Source organism: Mytilus californianus, unplaced genomic scaffold, assembly GCF_021869535.1.
Source record: "Mytilus californianus isolate M0D057914Y unplaced genomic scaffold, xbMytCali1.0.p SCAF_13, whole genome shotgun sequence".
NCBI lineage: Eukaryota > Metazoa > Mollusca > Bivalvia > Mytilida > Mytilidae > Mytilus > Mytilus californianus.
The window spans coordinates 43395092-43411292 of NW_026262615.1; the positions used below are offsets into that span (position 1 = coordinate 43395092).

The window sequence follows — 16201 nt, forward strand, 5'->3', positions numbered from 1 at the left end:
CAATAGACAGTAAATATCTACAGTTAAGACTCGACTAAGGATTCAAGTTTTGCATGAGGGAAGTTACCTTACATTGTAACTGCAAATGTTTTTTTAATAATACCCGTATTATCATATTATCACAAAAACTAGTTGAGCCATTAATATAAGGACAAAAGTTAAGTATTCAAGTCAACAAGCATAAGAAACAATACCAATAATGACATAAAATGCCATACAGTAATAAACATAGGGCACTTCGGAAAATGTCGTTTTTTCTTTAATGCTCGAAGAAAAATTATATTTGAAAAATGATTTTCAAAAAATAGTTTTAAACATTTATAATCGAGATACATGTAACCATAATCATGTTAAATTATTACAAATTTCAAACACAATTAAAACATGTTTTACATTGAGGATACGGCTGCACCCATACAGACAAATGGCTGTTTATAATTACTAAACCGGAACTTAACAGTCCATTTTCAAATTAATCAAATAAAAAGATTAATGTATTATTACGTAACGGAATTATTTACACTACATTTGCATAATAATTCTTCCGTAAAGTATTCAGTAATCAACATTTGTAAAATTGTAGGTGTGTTGCTTAAGTATGGACATATATGAAAGTTAATGGTAAGCATTTAATTTATATTACATATTTATCAGATGTAAACTTTGGTGATAAAACAAACTTTTTATTTGTATGAGTTTTGTGTGTGCAATTTTGTGTAAGCTTCTTTTAAAAAATCAGTCGAAATGGAAATGAAAATGTGTACAAGAGAAGTAAGTTATACCAAGTTCTTATAATATGTTTCGGACAAATGTTTTGCACAGAATAGGAACATTGTGAAGAATATTTAAGTACTAGTTTGCATATATGGAGGACTGCAGGCGCATAACACGTACCAAATACGTGATTCTAGCCTGTTATCTAATAAAAGTTGATGACATGCCTTGTTCTCTATACAGTTAAAATAAGTTATATCGCAATTACAAGGTACAAGTAATCAACGATAAATGGCAGTGTAAACACGATCTCCAACTAAGCTATGGAATGAAAATTCGAAAACCCTAGTTTTAGGTGGAGATGTGACTCAGTCAGTGTTCGATGTTGTGTTTTGCATACTGTTGTTTGTCTTTTGGTCTTTTTCGTTTAATGACATGGCGTTGTCAGTTAATTTCCATTTAATTGATTGAATGTCCCCTTGGTATCTTTCACTTCTCTTAAATTTGACATCAAAGGCTTGTCAGTGAAAAACACAGTAAGATGCACACACAAGGCAAAGGATATATAAGTTAAGATTGAAACCGTGAAAAAAATGTTTGGGGGTTTCCTATGCGAAAACTAGATCTTCCGTAAAATGAATGACGTTATAATACCAGACTGGTCTTTTCTTAAATATATATTATACTGTATTGCTTCATTAATGCAACAAAATGTGAATTTTTATAACCAATCATACATACACCTAATACGTCCATTCTATTACAGCTATTTCATTATGGATATAAATATTGGACGAACATTCAAACAAGGTGTAGCAGAAAATAGAAATATTCATCGAATGAGAAAAGTAACGTATTGGGAAAAATATGGAGTTAAACGTTTTCCATACCGTGGGATACGACGGTTCACTCCAATTCTCAATCAACATTTTGACGGTCAAATTAGTATAACAAACGATGTATTTGGCCTCACTATTCAGCAATTTGAACGGACATTTAGAGCCTGTTTGGAAAGAAGAAAACAAAATTCTCAATGCATACTTAATATAAGATATCCTGTGAAATCTTCCAACAAATACCTTGAATATTTGGAAAATTGTACAGGTCATATTGAAGGTAAATTGATATAATTTATTGGAAAGTAATCAATGCTACAAATATTAAACAGTAACGTAAAGGAATGATATTTATAAAAAAAAACTTACACACTCATTGAATATGATTGTACCGATTTCTCACCAATTGCAACATTGATCATGTGCAGCATCAACCACAGAATATTATGATGAACACGGATCTGTCTGGGGATATACTCTATACCTGTTTAGCTCACCGGCACAAATAGGCCAAATGAGCTTTTCTCATCACTCGGCGTCCGTTGTCGTCCGTTAACATTTACAAAAATCTTCTCTGAATCTACCAGGGCCAAATTGAAAAAAAAAATGGTCATAATCATTATTGTGGTCTCTAAGCATTAGTTGATAATTGTTCGTTATGGAATATCTAGACTAGTTCACATATAACGATGGCACGTTTACAAATTTATGTCGTACCGACAATCCCGTTATTGTGTCCTCAAACATCACACCACTTAATGGGACTGATAACTTATATGTAGGGACATAAGCAACACACGACGAATGCCATATGTTGATCAGGATCTGCTTACACTTCAGGAATACCTGAGATCACCCAGGTTTTAAATTGGGGTTCGTGCTACTCAGTCTTAGTTTGGATGTTGAAACTTGTCTTTTTGTCGTGTTTCGTTTTTAGCATTGGCGTGATAAGTTTTCCTTCGATTGTTTGGATATTCCTTTAGTATCTTCTCTCTTATTTTCTTCAGCTATACGCTACGGGTATCTTGGGTATAGCAATATGGTCACTGTTGGTCGTCTTTTCGTCAGCAGTAAAACCCATAGCAAAGTGGATATGCATGTCCTTTTGACAGTGCGGGATAATTTCGCAGCCACATTTGGTCAGAATATGGATTCCACATTCTTTGTCTTTTGTTGAGAGAGTGCTACGCTCTACCCCGGTTGAAAACCTAAAACAACAATTCGGTGGGGGGAGGGGGTCCATAGGGAGCCTGTTGCAATGCAAAATGTCTGCGTGTATCAAACAAACCCTAGTTGTACAGTTGCAGTTTAATAGTCCCGCACTTCAACTGTCTCAAAAATGAATGTAACCATTTATCTTTGAAACATAGCAGTTTACCATAATATTTCCAAATTCATTAAAGAAATATCCATGTATTCATTTTTATCTTTTAGGTAATGTGCTCTGGACCGGAATAAATGTTAATAATAAATACATGTATGAACAGCTTGTTCAAATAGTCGGAACAGAAAGAGACATACGTTATAGACAACGGTTATTTCTGCTTAAAGATATGATAGAAAGTAATATGGACATTTCTAAATTACCACATATTACAAGTGGAAGTATATCTGAAGGACTTGATTTACCCGGCAGTGACCTTGATATAATGTTTGTAATTGGTGTTGTAGAAGTGATAAATATGGCAGAAAATATAAAATATTCACGAAAATATACCACGCTGATGATGGAAACAGACCCCTTGTATCCAGGGTTTACAAGACTGAAGTTAGCTGCAGACGACTATCATTCTTCTTATCGTTTGATCAAAGATTCTCTAGTACAAAGTTTGCAAACCAACAAAAATGGTTTTTATGTATCAACCTATAAATTCGTTCAAAATATTCAACAAATAACGGAATCAGTTGAAACGTTACTACACGGTCCATGTTTATCAGATTTACATGAGGAAATGGACTTTGCGTATTGTCTCCGTTGTAAATCGTTCCCATACAATGCAAGCAATTGGGTAAATCGTCATAGAAAACATTGGCCACCTAATGAAGTAATTGATACAATTGTAAAGAACGGCTGTTTGTTGGTACCTGTTGGACCTAAAACAATGACAAACGATCAATTGTTGTGGAGGTTATCTTTTTCTGTGGCAGAAAAACAACTGGTTCATTCGTTTAATTATACGCAATTATTATGTTACGGCCTTCTTAAATTAACATTGAAACACATCATTAACAAACAACCTGGTGCAAAGGATTTGTTATGCTCCTACTTTCTGAAAACAACGCTATTCTGGTTATCAGAGAAAGTGTCTATCGAGACATTTCAGTTAGCTAACATATTTAACTGCTTTTTCTTGTGTTTAGATACATTAAGATCGTTTATTAACAATTGCTACTGTCCTAACTACTTTATACCTGAACAAAATATGTTTCAAGGAAAGGTCAATATGAGAAATAATAAGAGATTGCTAAGTATCCTTCACAGTATTGAACGTGGCGGAACAGCTGGACTGATATCTAATTTTTTTTCCGAAGGTGCTACTTTAGATTGCCTAGCACCAACTTTTAAATGCAAATCTTCCACGCAGTTAGATTTTTTCTTTTATAAATATATCTCCGTATTAAGGTCTGAAACGTATATAAATAACTGTTACCGAGGAATGATTATTGCTAAATCTTTCCTTAAGAGTGAATCGTCTATCTTTGTACGGGATGTATGTAAATGGTGGCTGGACAGTCTCAATCATTTTGTGGTGCAACTACTTCCTCGTCCATTTTTGGGACAGAATGTCAAAAATAAACAAAATCGTTATCATAAACATTTACTTCAAAGTTTACAAACAGATGCTGTGAATGGTTGGCTGTTATACGCTTCGTTTTATTACGTACTTGGACAGTACAAAGTTACACTCCGAATTACAGATTATGTTTTATCAAAGTGTACAGATGATAAGTTATATATAGGCTTTTTAAGTTTTCCCCAAGATAAAATAAATAACTATGCGAAAAATATCTGTACAAAAAACGTAACACTTAATGAAAAGGCGAAATTAGCGACTATAAATCATTTTACATACTTGAAACGTTCTTCTTTAATACCTGCGGAGCTAAGCCTGGAGGTGGAAAATAATGCATTGTATGTACCTCCTGTTGTTTTAACTCATTGTCTTAGAGTTCTGTGTTTCCATCATCTCGGTGAAACCTTCAATACACTACAATCATTGCAGGATTTGAACTTAACTGTTAGAGGAAAATATTTCATCACAAGCAGTCTAACATCTGAAACATTAACAATTCTCGGTGTGTGCTGTGAGGTATCTGGTGATATAGATTCAGCTTATGTTTGCTACGATAAAGTTTCACGTATTCATGTTGGGACTAATAATACAGCAGAAATTAGAAAAATCGAACTCTTGAAAAGACGAAATGATAGACTCTAGAAATAGTCGTTCTGTAAATGGATGTTTTCTTTAATGCACATTTTGAATGTATTTGTTTTCTGTACGTCTAAAACAATTTCATCTATTTATAGATTATCGTTGGTTATTTCAACGAGATTGATTTTCACGCTTAAGCCGGTACGGCGAAAGTGAGAAAAGCAATCGAGTTGAGATGACCAATGATAATCTGTTTATCGCTATATTACCTATGAAGACGTTGTTAATTTCCTTGACAACAGCACGTGTTTCCTTAGTTTCTAGCGATAACTTTCATATCACTCGACTCCGTTTTCATATCACTGGACTTTGTATGGTTGGGGGTTGTGGCTCAATGAAATCGGTCTCTTTCTTTAGTAGTATAGATCTTAGCTTAGAAAAGGTTTGAGCTCTGGCAAATGTATTTAATTTGGCAATAAGTTTGCTGCAATGTGTAGTAATGTTTAAAAGACACTCATAAGCACTTTTTTAGAAATATCTCTGACACATTCATCAATCATACCTAAAACTCTTAGAAATATTCAATTACGAAGTTTTACTAGTTCGGTTTTCCTATACTTGTTATAATAAAAATAGTGTTTTATCTTAATTATCTTAAGGATATAAAACGGGGACATTAAAAAATGTTATTCCTCTTTTTGATGGAGCTAAGTGGAAACATGTATATAAGTGATGTTTTCTAATAAATAAAGACAAAATCTAAATGCAACATTCGAGCATCGCCTGCAAACGGAGAATTTATATCTCCCAATTGATACGATATACCCGGGATTGTATTTACTGTCATGATTTCATTGATAAAGGGTTGCTGCTCACAAAGAATCATTAAAACAAAGAGTTCCAAATGGTTGTTGAAGTTGAAATCATTCCTTCATTAATTTTACGGACGCCTCCACGAGTTGGTTGACCGTTATGGATTATCCGTTTCACAGACGATAGCGGATATGTTCCTTACGTCGTTACTACAATCCCGTTTCCTTTTCACGAAAGTGACTTACCGAATGAAACTTTTTACCGGGTTTGTATTAACATGAACAACACGATGGGTGCCACATGTGCAGCAGAACTTGCTTACCCTTCCAGGGCACCTGTTTTTGGTGGGGTTGTGTTGTTTGGTCTTTAGTTTTCTATGCTATGTCTTACATGTATGTACTATTATTTGTCTGTTTGTCTTGTTCTTTTTGTTGTCAGTTTTTTTTTTTCGATGTTTGAGTTTGAGTGTCCATTTGATATCTTTCGCCCCTCTTTTACATGATACAGATAGGAGAAGCAAAGGATGCCAAAGGAATATTAAAACGCATAAGTTGAAAAATAATGGACAACGACGTTGGCTGAAAAGAACAAGCCAACGAACAACAGAACACAACACTTTGAAAACCAACAATTGATCAATAATACCCCTCCTAAACTGGGGTTGACCTTAGGTGCTCCGGAAGTGTACGGCAGATTGTTTGATTTAGTGTGATTTTTTACAAAGTTCCATGCTTCCCTCCTTAAGACAAGAAACTTGAATCTACGTAGGCCATTCGTTTTTATGAAACAAAACATGATTAACTCTTTATATTGGTCTTTTAGTTTGGAATTGGAATACTTGTTAAAAGTGAAGAAAAGTGAACTGGTTTAATACTGTTGCAAGATGAAAGAGTCATTGATTCATTGTACTCTAAAGAATCTTTTGATTTGTTAAGTATCTGCATCTGATTCACGTCACCTCAAGAATAGATAGGTTCACAATAACTTTGAACCCTGGCTTTGATTACTGATCGAATTGATGTCAATATTTAAAAAGAGGTTTAGTGGAACACCTTGAAAACTCAGCAATATGTAATGTGCAAGAACACTTATGTAGATATCCAAAACAGTGAAGGATAATCCAGTTATTTTGGTTGAAGTTTCAAAGGAACATATTTCCTCCTTGGTAAGTGTCGATTAATATATATCAAATATCAAGAACGCATCATTGTGTTTCAAGGTATATCAGCATAAAATGAAACGCCATTTTTTTTCATGCAATACGACGGATGCTACATGTGGATCTGTCTGCTTATCTTCCAAGCTCACATGACATCACCCCTGATTTCGTCAGCAAGCGTGTTGTTTTGTATATAATTTTCTTTTTTGTGTTTTGTTTTCAGTCATTGTAATTTTGGGTTCGTTTTTCTAGAAAAGATACCATAATTTTATTTTTGTTTTTACTTCAATTTTTTGCAATTGTCATCATTCCCATTTACACCATTGATTCTAAATGTTTTCTTTTGTCTTTAATGGATTTTGATGTGTTTATCAAGTGTGAATCAGTATATAATAATATGTCGTAAAAAAAGTTCCGTAAACTCAACACTCCATTTTGTTTACATGTTCAGATTCAAAACTTTTTTGCCGTGCATTAACAAAATACGGAAATTATGGTTTCAAACTGAAAACACGCTTTGATGAGTTAACTAACACGGTTTACAACTAACTGGACCAGGTGTATAAATGTGAACAAATTTAATGTGAAACCAGTGTACATTACATTAAACTAATTGTAAACTGTGAACATGTTTACTGTACATGGCGTTTGGTGTGAACACGGCCTTAGTTTTATCATGAAGTAAATCAGTGTAATCAGTAAATTGTCATGTGGAGATTAGATGTTTCACTATGGGCGTATGTGTATGCAAGTTGTAAGCCAAGGTATGTTTTATTTTGATAAGATGTTTCTTCTGCATCGTCTACATAGTATATCCTGATTTGAATGACTCTTTCATCCAAATATCAAACTATTATCATGGACAGACAATCATTGTTGAATCGTGATGAATGTATGCTTCCAAATTGTTTAGGTAGACTGATAAATCATGTTTTTTTCTCCAGAAATCTGACTCGCAATATAAGACATCAAACGGTCACGAAGTATAGAATCACATAAACATCAAAACCTACTGCAATGCAAAATCATGTTTGTTTTCCAGAAAGGTCAAGCGCGTTCTTAGATATCAAACGGGCATGAAATGTGGAATCACATGACATGAAATTCACTGCATTCTCATACTAAAGACACCGGTACAAATTGAACACAAACACTGGTCTCATCTTTCAATGACAATAAGACGCCAACATTGATTAAAGGTCAAAGGATGGCTGCACGGTGATTTTCTGTTTGTTTTCAACATAAGTCTATATGCATTTCAACATATATTCGTAATTACAAGATTTAACTACAAGCTAATTAATGTCAATATTGCGTTCAACTTTTGATATATATCCTCGTCATTGTTAATGAAACAAAATACCCATTTTAAACTTGAATAACAAAAATACTTATTTCCGTTTGTACTTTGTTTATCAGTCTTCTAGCGTTCTTGTTAACTAAGCTGCGAAAAAACCGAACTAAAGTTGAATGATCTTTCTTCCTAAAAGAATCACAAAAAAAAAAACGAACAAAAAACTTATTGGTAGCAAGAAAATAATTTTCAGAAATAGCTTCTTCCTAAACTATACATAATATTCCAATTATTAATATGATTTAATTACAGAAGTTAACCAGCTGAACCTTTTTACTTGGTATTATGTGACATTTCGTTGAAAATAACAGTTATGTACTAAATATGTAATTGTTAGTATTTCCATTATATTAGAATATGAAGATGTGGTATAATAGCCAATGAGACACCTATTCATCAGATACCTCAAAATAAAATAAAATTTATCTTTCGGGTCGTATTCAAAGAGTCGTTATTAATGGTCAGACATCATCGAATCAAAACACTTATGCTGGTGTATCCCAGGGCTCTATACTCGGTCCTCTGCTTTTTCGTATGTATGTTAATGATATAAAAGATGGAATTATCAGCAATATCAAACTGTTTGCTGATGATACTTCCCTTGTCAAACAAATTGATGACATTTTTGATTGCTTTCAAACTCTGAACAGTGACTTCGACACGTTGAACACATGGGCCCATCGATGGTGTGTTACTTTCAATGCACAAAAAACTGAGTATCTTATTATTTCTAAGAAGAAGCAAATACCCCATTACCCTCCATTGATCTTAAATAATGTAAATATAAAGAGAGTTGCACACCATAAACATTTAGGTTTTATTTGGAATGATAAACTTTCTTGGACCGATCATATTGCTGATATTTGTAAAAAATGTCATAGTAAACTGAACACTATCTTGAGGATGCGACATATATTACCTAGATTAAGCATTGAAAAATTATATAAAACATTTGTTCGTTCATTGCTAGACTATGCAGATGTCATCTGTGATTACTGCTCTAGTGCCGATTCTGCAAACATTGAACATGTACAGAGACGTGCCTGCATTATATCTACTGGGGCAATCAGGGTCACAAAACATGTCACTTTATTGAGAGAGGTTGGCCTTGAGCTTCTTAAAACACGCCGTCAAGTTCATAGACTTACATACCTGTACAAAATTAAAAATCGTCTTGTCCCAGATTATCTCTGTTATTTTCATCCATTGTTCCATCCTAACACCGAAAACTATAACTTAAGATGACATACCAACTTGATACCCATCAGGTCAAGATCAGTAGCATACTATAATTCTTGTCTTCTAGCTACGATTAGAGACTGGAATAGTTTGTCAGCTGAACTAATTTCAGCAACATCTTTGGCGAGTTTCAAAAGGTTGTTAAAGAAGAATCTCAATTTGTGTAGTTAAAAGATATATTCACGATGACATGGTTATGAGAAAAAGATTCATACTAGATTACGATTAGGGCTTAGTGCCCTGAATGACCACTTGTACAAATATAATCTTACATTAAATAGATTTTGCAATTTCTGCCTAGGTAACCATATTGAAAGCACTGAGCACTATTTAATTCATTGCGCCCGTTTCACGAACTATCGGATTACTCTTCTACTTGGTATTAAGAATCTGATTTGTCCAGATATAAATATAGCAATGTTGCGGGATCTATGTCCCAACTATATGAGCAAAATTTTAATGGAAGGTAGTGACGATTTGTCTGATGCTACTAATTTAGAGCTGTTTGAGTGTGTGTTTCTATACTGTAAACCAACTTATTTTCGCGAATACTTTATTTCGCGTTTATCTTATTCTAGTCAACACGCGACGATTTTATTTCGTGATTTTCAAACTACATGGTGTAGTTAAATAAGAAAATATCATTTTTTACATATTCGCGGCGATTAATTTTCGCGTTATTTATTCACTCGCGAAAGTCACGAAAATAATTCGCTCGCGAAAATTAGTTGGTTTACAGTATATTAAATCTTCAAACAGATTTTCTCGATAGCTAAATAACTTATTTGTACTTTATCTTTTTTCTTGTAATAAAACATATAAGGTATGAAACACATTTTCCATTTGACCTGATTGTACTCAAAATCATATTTCCGTAATCATTATTCTATATTACTGAATCATACATGTTTGTAAAGTCGTGTGCATGTGAGTAAGAATGAGCGAGTGATTGGATGGGTGTGTAGTCAAATTACATTCGTATGTCTTGTCCTCTACATATTGTCTTGTCTTGTGTTTAACATGTTTGTAAACTTAAAATAAACTAACTTTGTTAATTGTGAATCTGTATATATCTATGTTGAGGAGACCCACACTTAGCCTCTGGCTGTTGGTAATCCTCTTTAAATAAATAAAGAATTAAATTGAATAAAAAAAAGTGTGTAGGTAATTGCTGCTTGGATATTGGTAGGACATGTTGAAATAAAACATTCAAAATAAGAAAGCTGATGTGAAAATGTTTAGTTTTCCGACCTTCAGTGTCATACGTCTAGATGTATGTATATCATATATATACATGTATATATATGTTTCTAAGATATTCTATATCTATTGTTGAATTATAAGTTGTTAAATTTTCCCAAAACTTTTAATTATTTAGTTACAGGACATTATATAATATATATAGCGTAACGTCGAGATAAAGGATCACACTATCATCTTGTGCTCTACAGCTTTTTAATACGTGTGAATGTAGTCCACTGTGGTGTGTTTTCATGTCTGATTTGGGTGGTTTTTTTTCCATCGTTCATAAGGATTAGTAGTTTGTCCGTGTAGAGAACCAACTACTTGTCTATAAAATAAAAAAAAATCAACAGTAATGTATATGCAACATACAGTCTGCATACACAAAACACTTTGAAATGTAACAATGGACAACATTATCATCTTTGAAAAGCTTACATCGGTAATGAGAGCCCAGATTAAGACAGATACTGCTGACATTGCTTCTCTGTCCGATAAAATCACCATTGTTGTGTCTACGACATTTGAATACTGTAGATTGCGAGCGATTTATTTTCGCGATTTTTGCGAGTGCATAAATAACCCGAAAATTAATCGCCGCGAATATTTTAAAAAGGATCTTTTCTTATTTATCTACATCACGTACTTTGAAAATCGCGAAATAAAATCGTCAAGTAGTTGACTAAAATTGGATAAATGCGAAAAAAAGTATCCGCGAAAATAAGTTGGTTTACAGTATGTACTAAAATAGTTTGACTAACTTTTAGAGCACATATTTAAGGCGCATATTATATCATGCACATGCGTACTCAGGAATATATCATGTGACAGATTTTAAGCACAATTTTTCTATTGTAGTCCTAGCAACCGATTGAGAATCTTAATTCAACCATGCAAGTCTATCTTTTCGACAATTATATAACAGGTCTGTAATAATGAATAAACATACCAATAAATCAAACAATCAAAGTGAAGATGACAATGAACATGTGTATGGAATGAGAAAAATAACGTATTGGGAAAAATATGGCGTTATACGCTTTCCGTACCGCGGACGACGACAACGCACACATATTCTCCAGCAACATTTTGATGGTCGGATAAGAATCTCAAACGACGTATTTGGTCTTACTATTCACCAGTTTGAAAAGGAATTCAAAGCCTGTCTGAAAAGAAGGAAACAAAATTCACAGTGAATCCTGAATTTAAGATTTCCTGTTAAATCTTCGAACGAGTTCCTTCAATATTTGGAGAATTGTGAAGATCATGATGAAGGTAACCATACAATATCATACTACACGTTAAATCGTGCATATAATTCAGTACGCTAAAAGAGGGGTAAAAGATACATTTTTGTACCAGAGTGACAATCAAACTCATAGATCGAAAACAAACTGACAACGCCATGGCCAAAACTGAATAAAAAAACAGACAAATAATAGTACACATGACATAACATAAAAAACCAAGGAATAAGCAACACGAACCCCACCAAAAACTGGAGGTGATCTCAGGTGCTCCGGAAGGGTAAGCAGGGTGAATTATGTTTCGTCTATATTAGACTTACCAGTAGCACCTTATAAAACAATTGGGAATCCCAAATTGATTACGTCGACAAACAAAGACAATCAATAACTAGAAAAGTGAAAATCTCACGTTCCTCACAACAATTTTGATCATTGATCAAATTTAAAGCAAAAACAATAATTAATATATTTAAACACATCATAAACAAAAACGCCAGGTGTACAGGATTTGTTATGTTCATATTTTCTAAAAACAACGTTGCTTTGGTTGTCAGAGGAAGTATCAATCGAGACAGTTCAATTAGAAAACTTGTTTCACTGTACAGTTTTAAATTCTGTTTAGGTAATTTAAGGTCGTGGGTAGAAAACTGAACAAAATATGTTTCAGGAAAAAATAGATACGACCAATAATCAAATATTGCTCAGAATATTCGATAGCATTATTTGTGATAAAACTGTAGGACTAGCAACGAATGTATTTTCTAAGTCCTATCATCTACCATGAAAAACAACTTCTCAATTCAGCTAGACTTTTTTTATATAAGATTTTCGCTCAGTTTGGAAATCCCAAGAATCTTGATCTCTGTTTCCGTGGATTAATCGCCGTTCAATATCTGCTCCAATCAGAATTATCTGTATACATACGTGATGCTTGTAGAAGATGGATATCAAATATTAACCAGCAAATACCACAACAACTTCCTTCTAGGGTCAGAAGAAAGAATATCGAAAATATACGAAGCCGCTATCATAAACATTTACAAGATGCCCCACAGCAAGATGCTGTGACTGCGTGGCTGTTGTATGCATCGTTTTACTATGTTATTGGACAGTATAATGTTACTCTCCGAATAGTAGATCATGTTCTATCAAATTGTACACCAGATAAGATATATCAAGGCTTTGTATTATATCTTCAAAGACAAATCAATTACCGTAAATGGGTTATTTTGATTGTAGTTTTATTTTGGTGTATTTGGTGCCTCCAATGAAAGTGCAAAAATTAAACACTCGAAAATAAAGCAAACACTAAAAATTGAAACGACAAAATCGCGTACCGGTACGACAATATCGTTATGTTAATAATGGGGAAAATATGTATATGCCCCATGTATGGGCATTATGTTTTCTGGTCTGTGCGTCCGTTCGTCCGTCCGTCCGTCCGTTCGTCCGTCTGTCTTGCTTCAGGTTAAAGTTTTTGGTCGAGGTAGTTTTTGATGAAGCTGAAGTCCAATCAACTTGAAAGTTAGTAAACATGTTCCCTATGATATGATCTTTCTAATTTCAATGTCAAATTAAGGATTTTATCCCATTTTCACGGTCCACTGAACATAGAAAATGATAGTGCGGATGGGGCATCCGTGTACTTGGGACACATTCTTGTTTTTGATCATAGCTTCCGTATATTTCCTACAATTCTAAACATAGACAAATCTGCAATTAAACATTTGATACAATTTGACAACAACACTTTACAATTTTTACTTAATTGTCAGTTTTCTGAAATTGTTAAGAAAACACAACATGAATGTTTATTCACACATGTTATAAATATGCAAGGCTATTGCTTATAAGACACCGTTATTGGTAATTAGAATATCAAAACTGCCTGTAATCCTTGATCTCCAATTAATTAACATGTACTGCCAGAGGCATGAGGATTAAAATTTATATCCTTGATCATCAATAGATAATCATGTTCTGCAAGAAAGATGACTAAAATTTATTTCATATGATATTTGTAAAATATGAATAATCTATTTAAAAAGTGATTTTAATGTTAAAGATTTTATATCATATTTTCTTTCAGCTTTGAACCACAATATACGGATTTTTTTTGCAATTACATCCGTATCAGATTCCTTCATTAGGTTAACTTTGTCGTATTTCTAGTTTGAGAAAGTCAATGATATTTTGTAAATAAACGGATAAATAAAAGTAAATAGGAATGACCTTGCTCACTACTGTTGTTCCAAAATTAAACATATCAATTGGACAAAGCACCAAAATTACACGCACCAAAATAAAACACATGCCTTTCGTAAGAAAACAGCCAAAATATCCCGACGCCAAAATTTTCCAATTTACGATACTATGGTAAATATTTCAATATCAAATCCATAACATTAAATGACAAGTTAAGATTATCAACTATTTCTCCTGTTAGATACTTACAGCATTCGTCTTTCATACCCGATGAGTTACAACTTGAAATCCAAAAAGGCTACATCACCGTACCTCCTGTTGTTTTGTATCATTGTCTGAAATTTTTATGCTATTATCATCTCGGTGATTTGTTTAACAGACAACAAGCGTTGAGAGATTTGTGTTTGACCGTGGAGGAAAAGTTCTTTATTTCACCCGAACAACTATCATTGTCTTTAAAAATTCGTAGTATGTGCTCAGAATTATCTGGTGATATAGAAACTGCTTGTCAGTGCTACAACAAAGCTTTACGTTGCGATAATAATATTTGTATCACAGCAAAAATCAGGAAAACAAGGCTCTTAAAAAGACAGGATTTGGAATTTTCTTAATAACCGAGAGGATCATAATATTTAACAAACATTATGTGATGTGTTTCCTTTGAAAACCATATATTACTGAATAATCCATTGTTTTTTTTAGAGAACAGTAATGATCGAAATAACCAGTTTTCAAACAAAAACAAAAGACAATAGAACAAATAAATTGGGGAGTTTCTTTACTCTATCTTCGTATTGTTTATTGTTTGTAAGGTTGTATTATAGCACAAAAAATAAGCAATTCGAATGTAGAGTAAAGAAACTCCCCAGAAACTGAATATGCTAAACTATACCTACTAATGTGACAGATTGTTGACGATAAGGCATCTCTTAAATGTGATTTTGAGAATCAGTTCCTCAAAAAATGCCAGCTCTTTCAGCATCAAATGTACACATGCACATTCTCTGGTAATAACAATATTGTTTTTCCCTTTTATTTTGTTCTATTGTCTTTTGTTTTAAACAGTTAAAGCATTTTGAATAAATAAATAGATACTTGTCATTGATACAGTTTAATTTCATGAAGTACTAGATCCGAGGACATTGTTATCGTCCTTTGATTTGAAAGCAAATATAGTTACGTATGTTTACAGTAATTTGTATGCATGAAATATTAAGTAGGTGGCAAAAGTTGCATGTTAAATTTTGTTCATGTAAAGTAGTGATTTGGCCATGGTCTATCTAAACTGGGAAACACATTAGTATGTCTCAAAATGTCAAACTGATTTATAGACTCCCTAACATATATTTTGAAATATAACATTAAACAATTCTTTTCATTTATTTTATTGTTGTATAAAATCCTCAAGACATTTCTATCGACGTAGTTATTGTTAACATCTGAGTCAATCAAAATAGTCTATGTCAACTTTAAGATGGTATGTCTATGAACCAATCAGTATATAACACAGCTACTAAATCCTCATAATGCATTACAGGTTAGCTATGCTATACGAATAGTATATTATGAATATTTATATGTTTTAGAATATTGTGAATGGTTGGTCCTTTTACGCATTTCAGTATCTTGCCATCTTTCAAACTTCGTGTATTTCAAATTTGAACATTTTCGTTTGCAACAATATTTTTATATTTCCTATGATATTGAACACTATTTGATATTACCATTCCCGGTAAATTCAAAAGTAAAACCCCTCATCATATATTGAATACGTCAATAAAGGAAATTGTTCCTTAAGTGAATAAGTCAGCGTAGCAAACTATGTCTTGCGAAGAAAGTGAAGCTTAATGGTGTAGACCTATTATGTCTGTTTTGTTCACGCATCGTTGTAAATATAATGGAAATTGATGAGACTGTCATACAAGTGAGAGGTTTAGCACTATAAAACCAGGTTCAATCCACCATTTTCTACATTTCAAAATGCTTGTACCAAGTCAAGGATATGACAGTTGTTGTCC

General features: G+C 33.1%; 1 protein-coding gene across 1 annotated transcript; it reads left to right on the forward strand.

Moving 5' to 3' along the window:
- The first annotated feature begins 564 nt into the window (after positions 1–564).
- Positions 565–5288, forward strand: LOC127723705 (uncharacterized). The gene is made up of 3 exons (XM_052230455.1): positions 565–621; positions 1481–1830; positions 2985–5288. Exons 2-3 carry the CDS (start codon positions 1491–1493, stop codon positions 4985–4987), a joined length of 2343 nt encoding a protein of 780 aa, XP_052086415.1. The 5' UTR covers positions 565–621; positions 1481–1490; the 3' UTR covers positions 4988–5288.
- The last annotated feature ends 10913 nt before the right edge of the window (positions 5289–16201 follow it).

Coding starts and splice junctions, on each gene's coding strand:
- LOC127723705 (XM_052230455.1), top strand. CDS start 1,491: ATGGATATAAATATTGGACGAACATTCAAACAAGGTGTAGCAGAAAAT. Junction 1,831..2,984: donor TTGTACAGGTCATATTGAAG/GTAAATTGATAT, acceptor TTTATCTTTTAG/GTAATGTGCTCTGGACCGGA.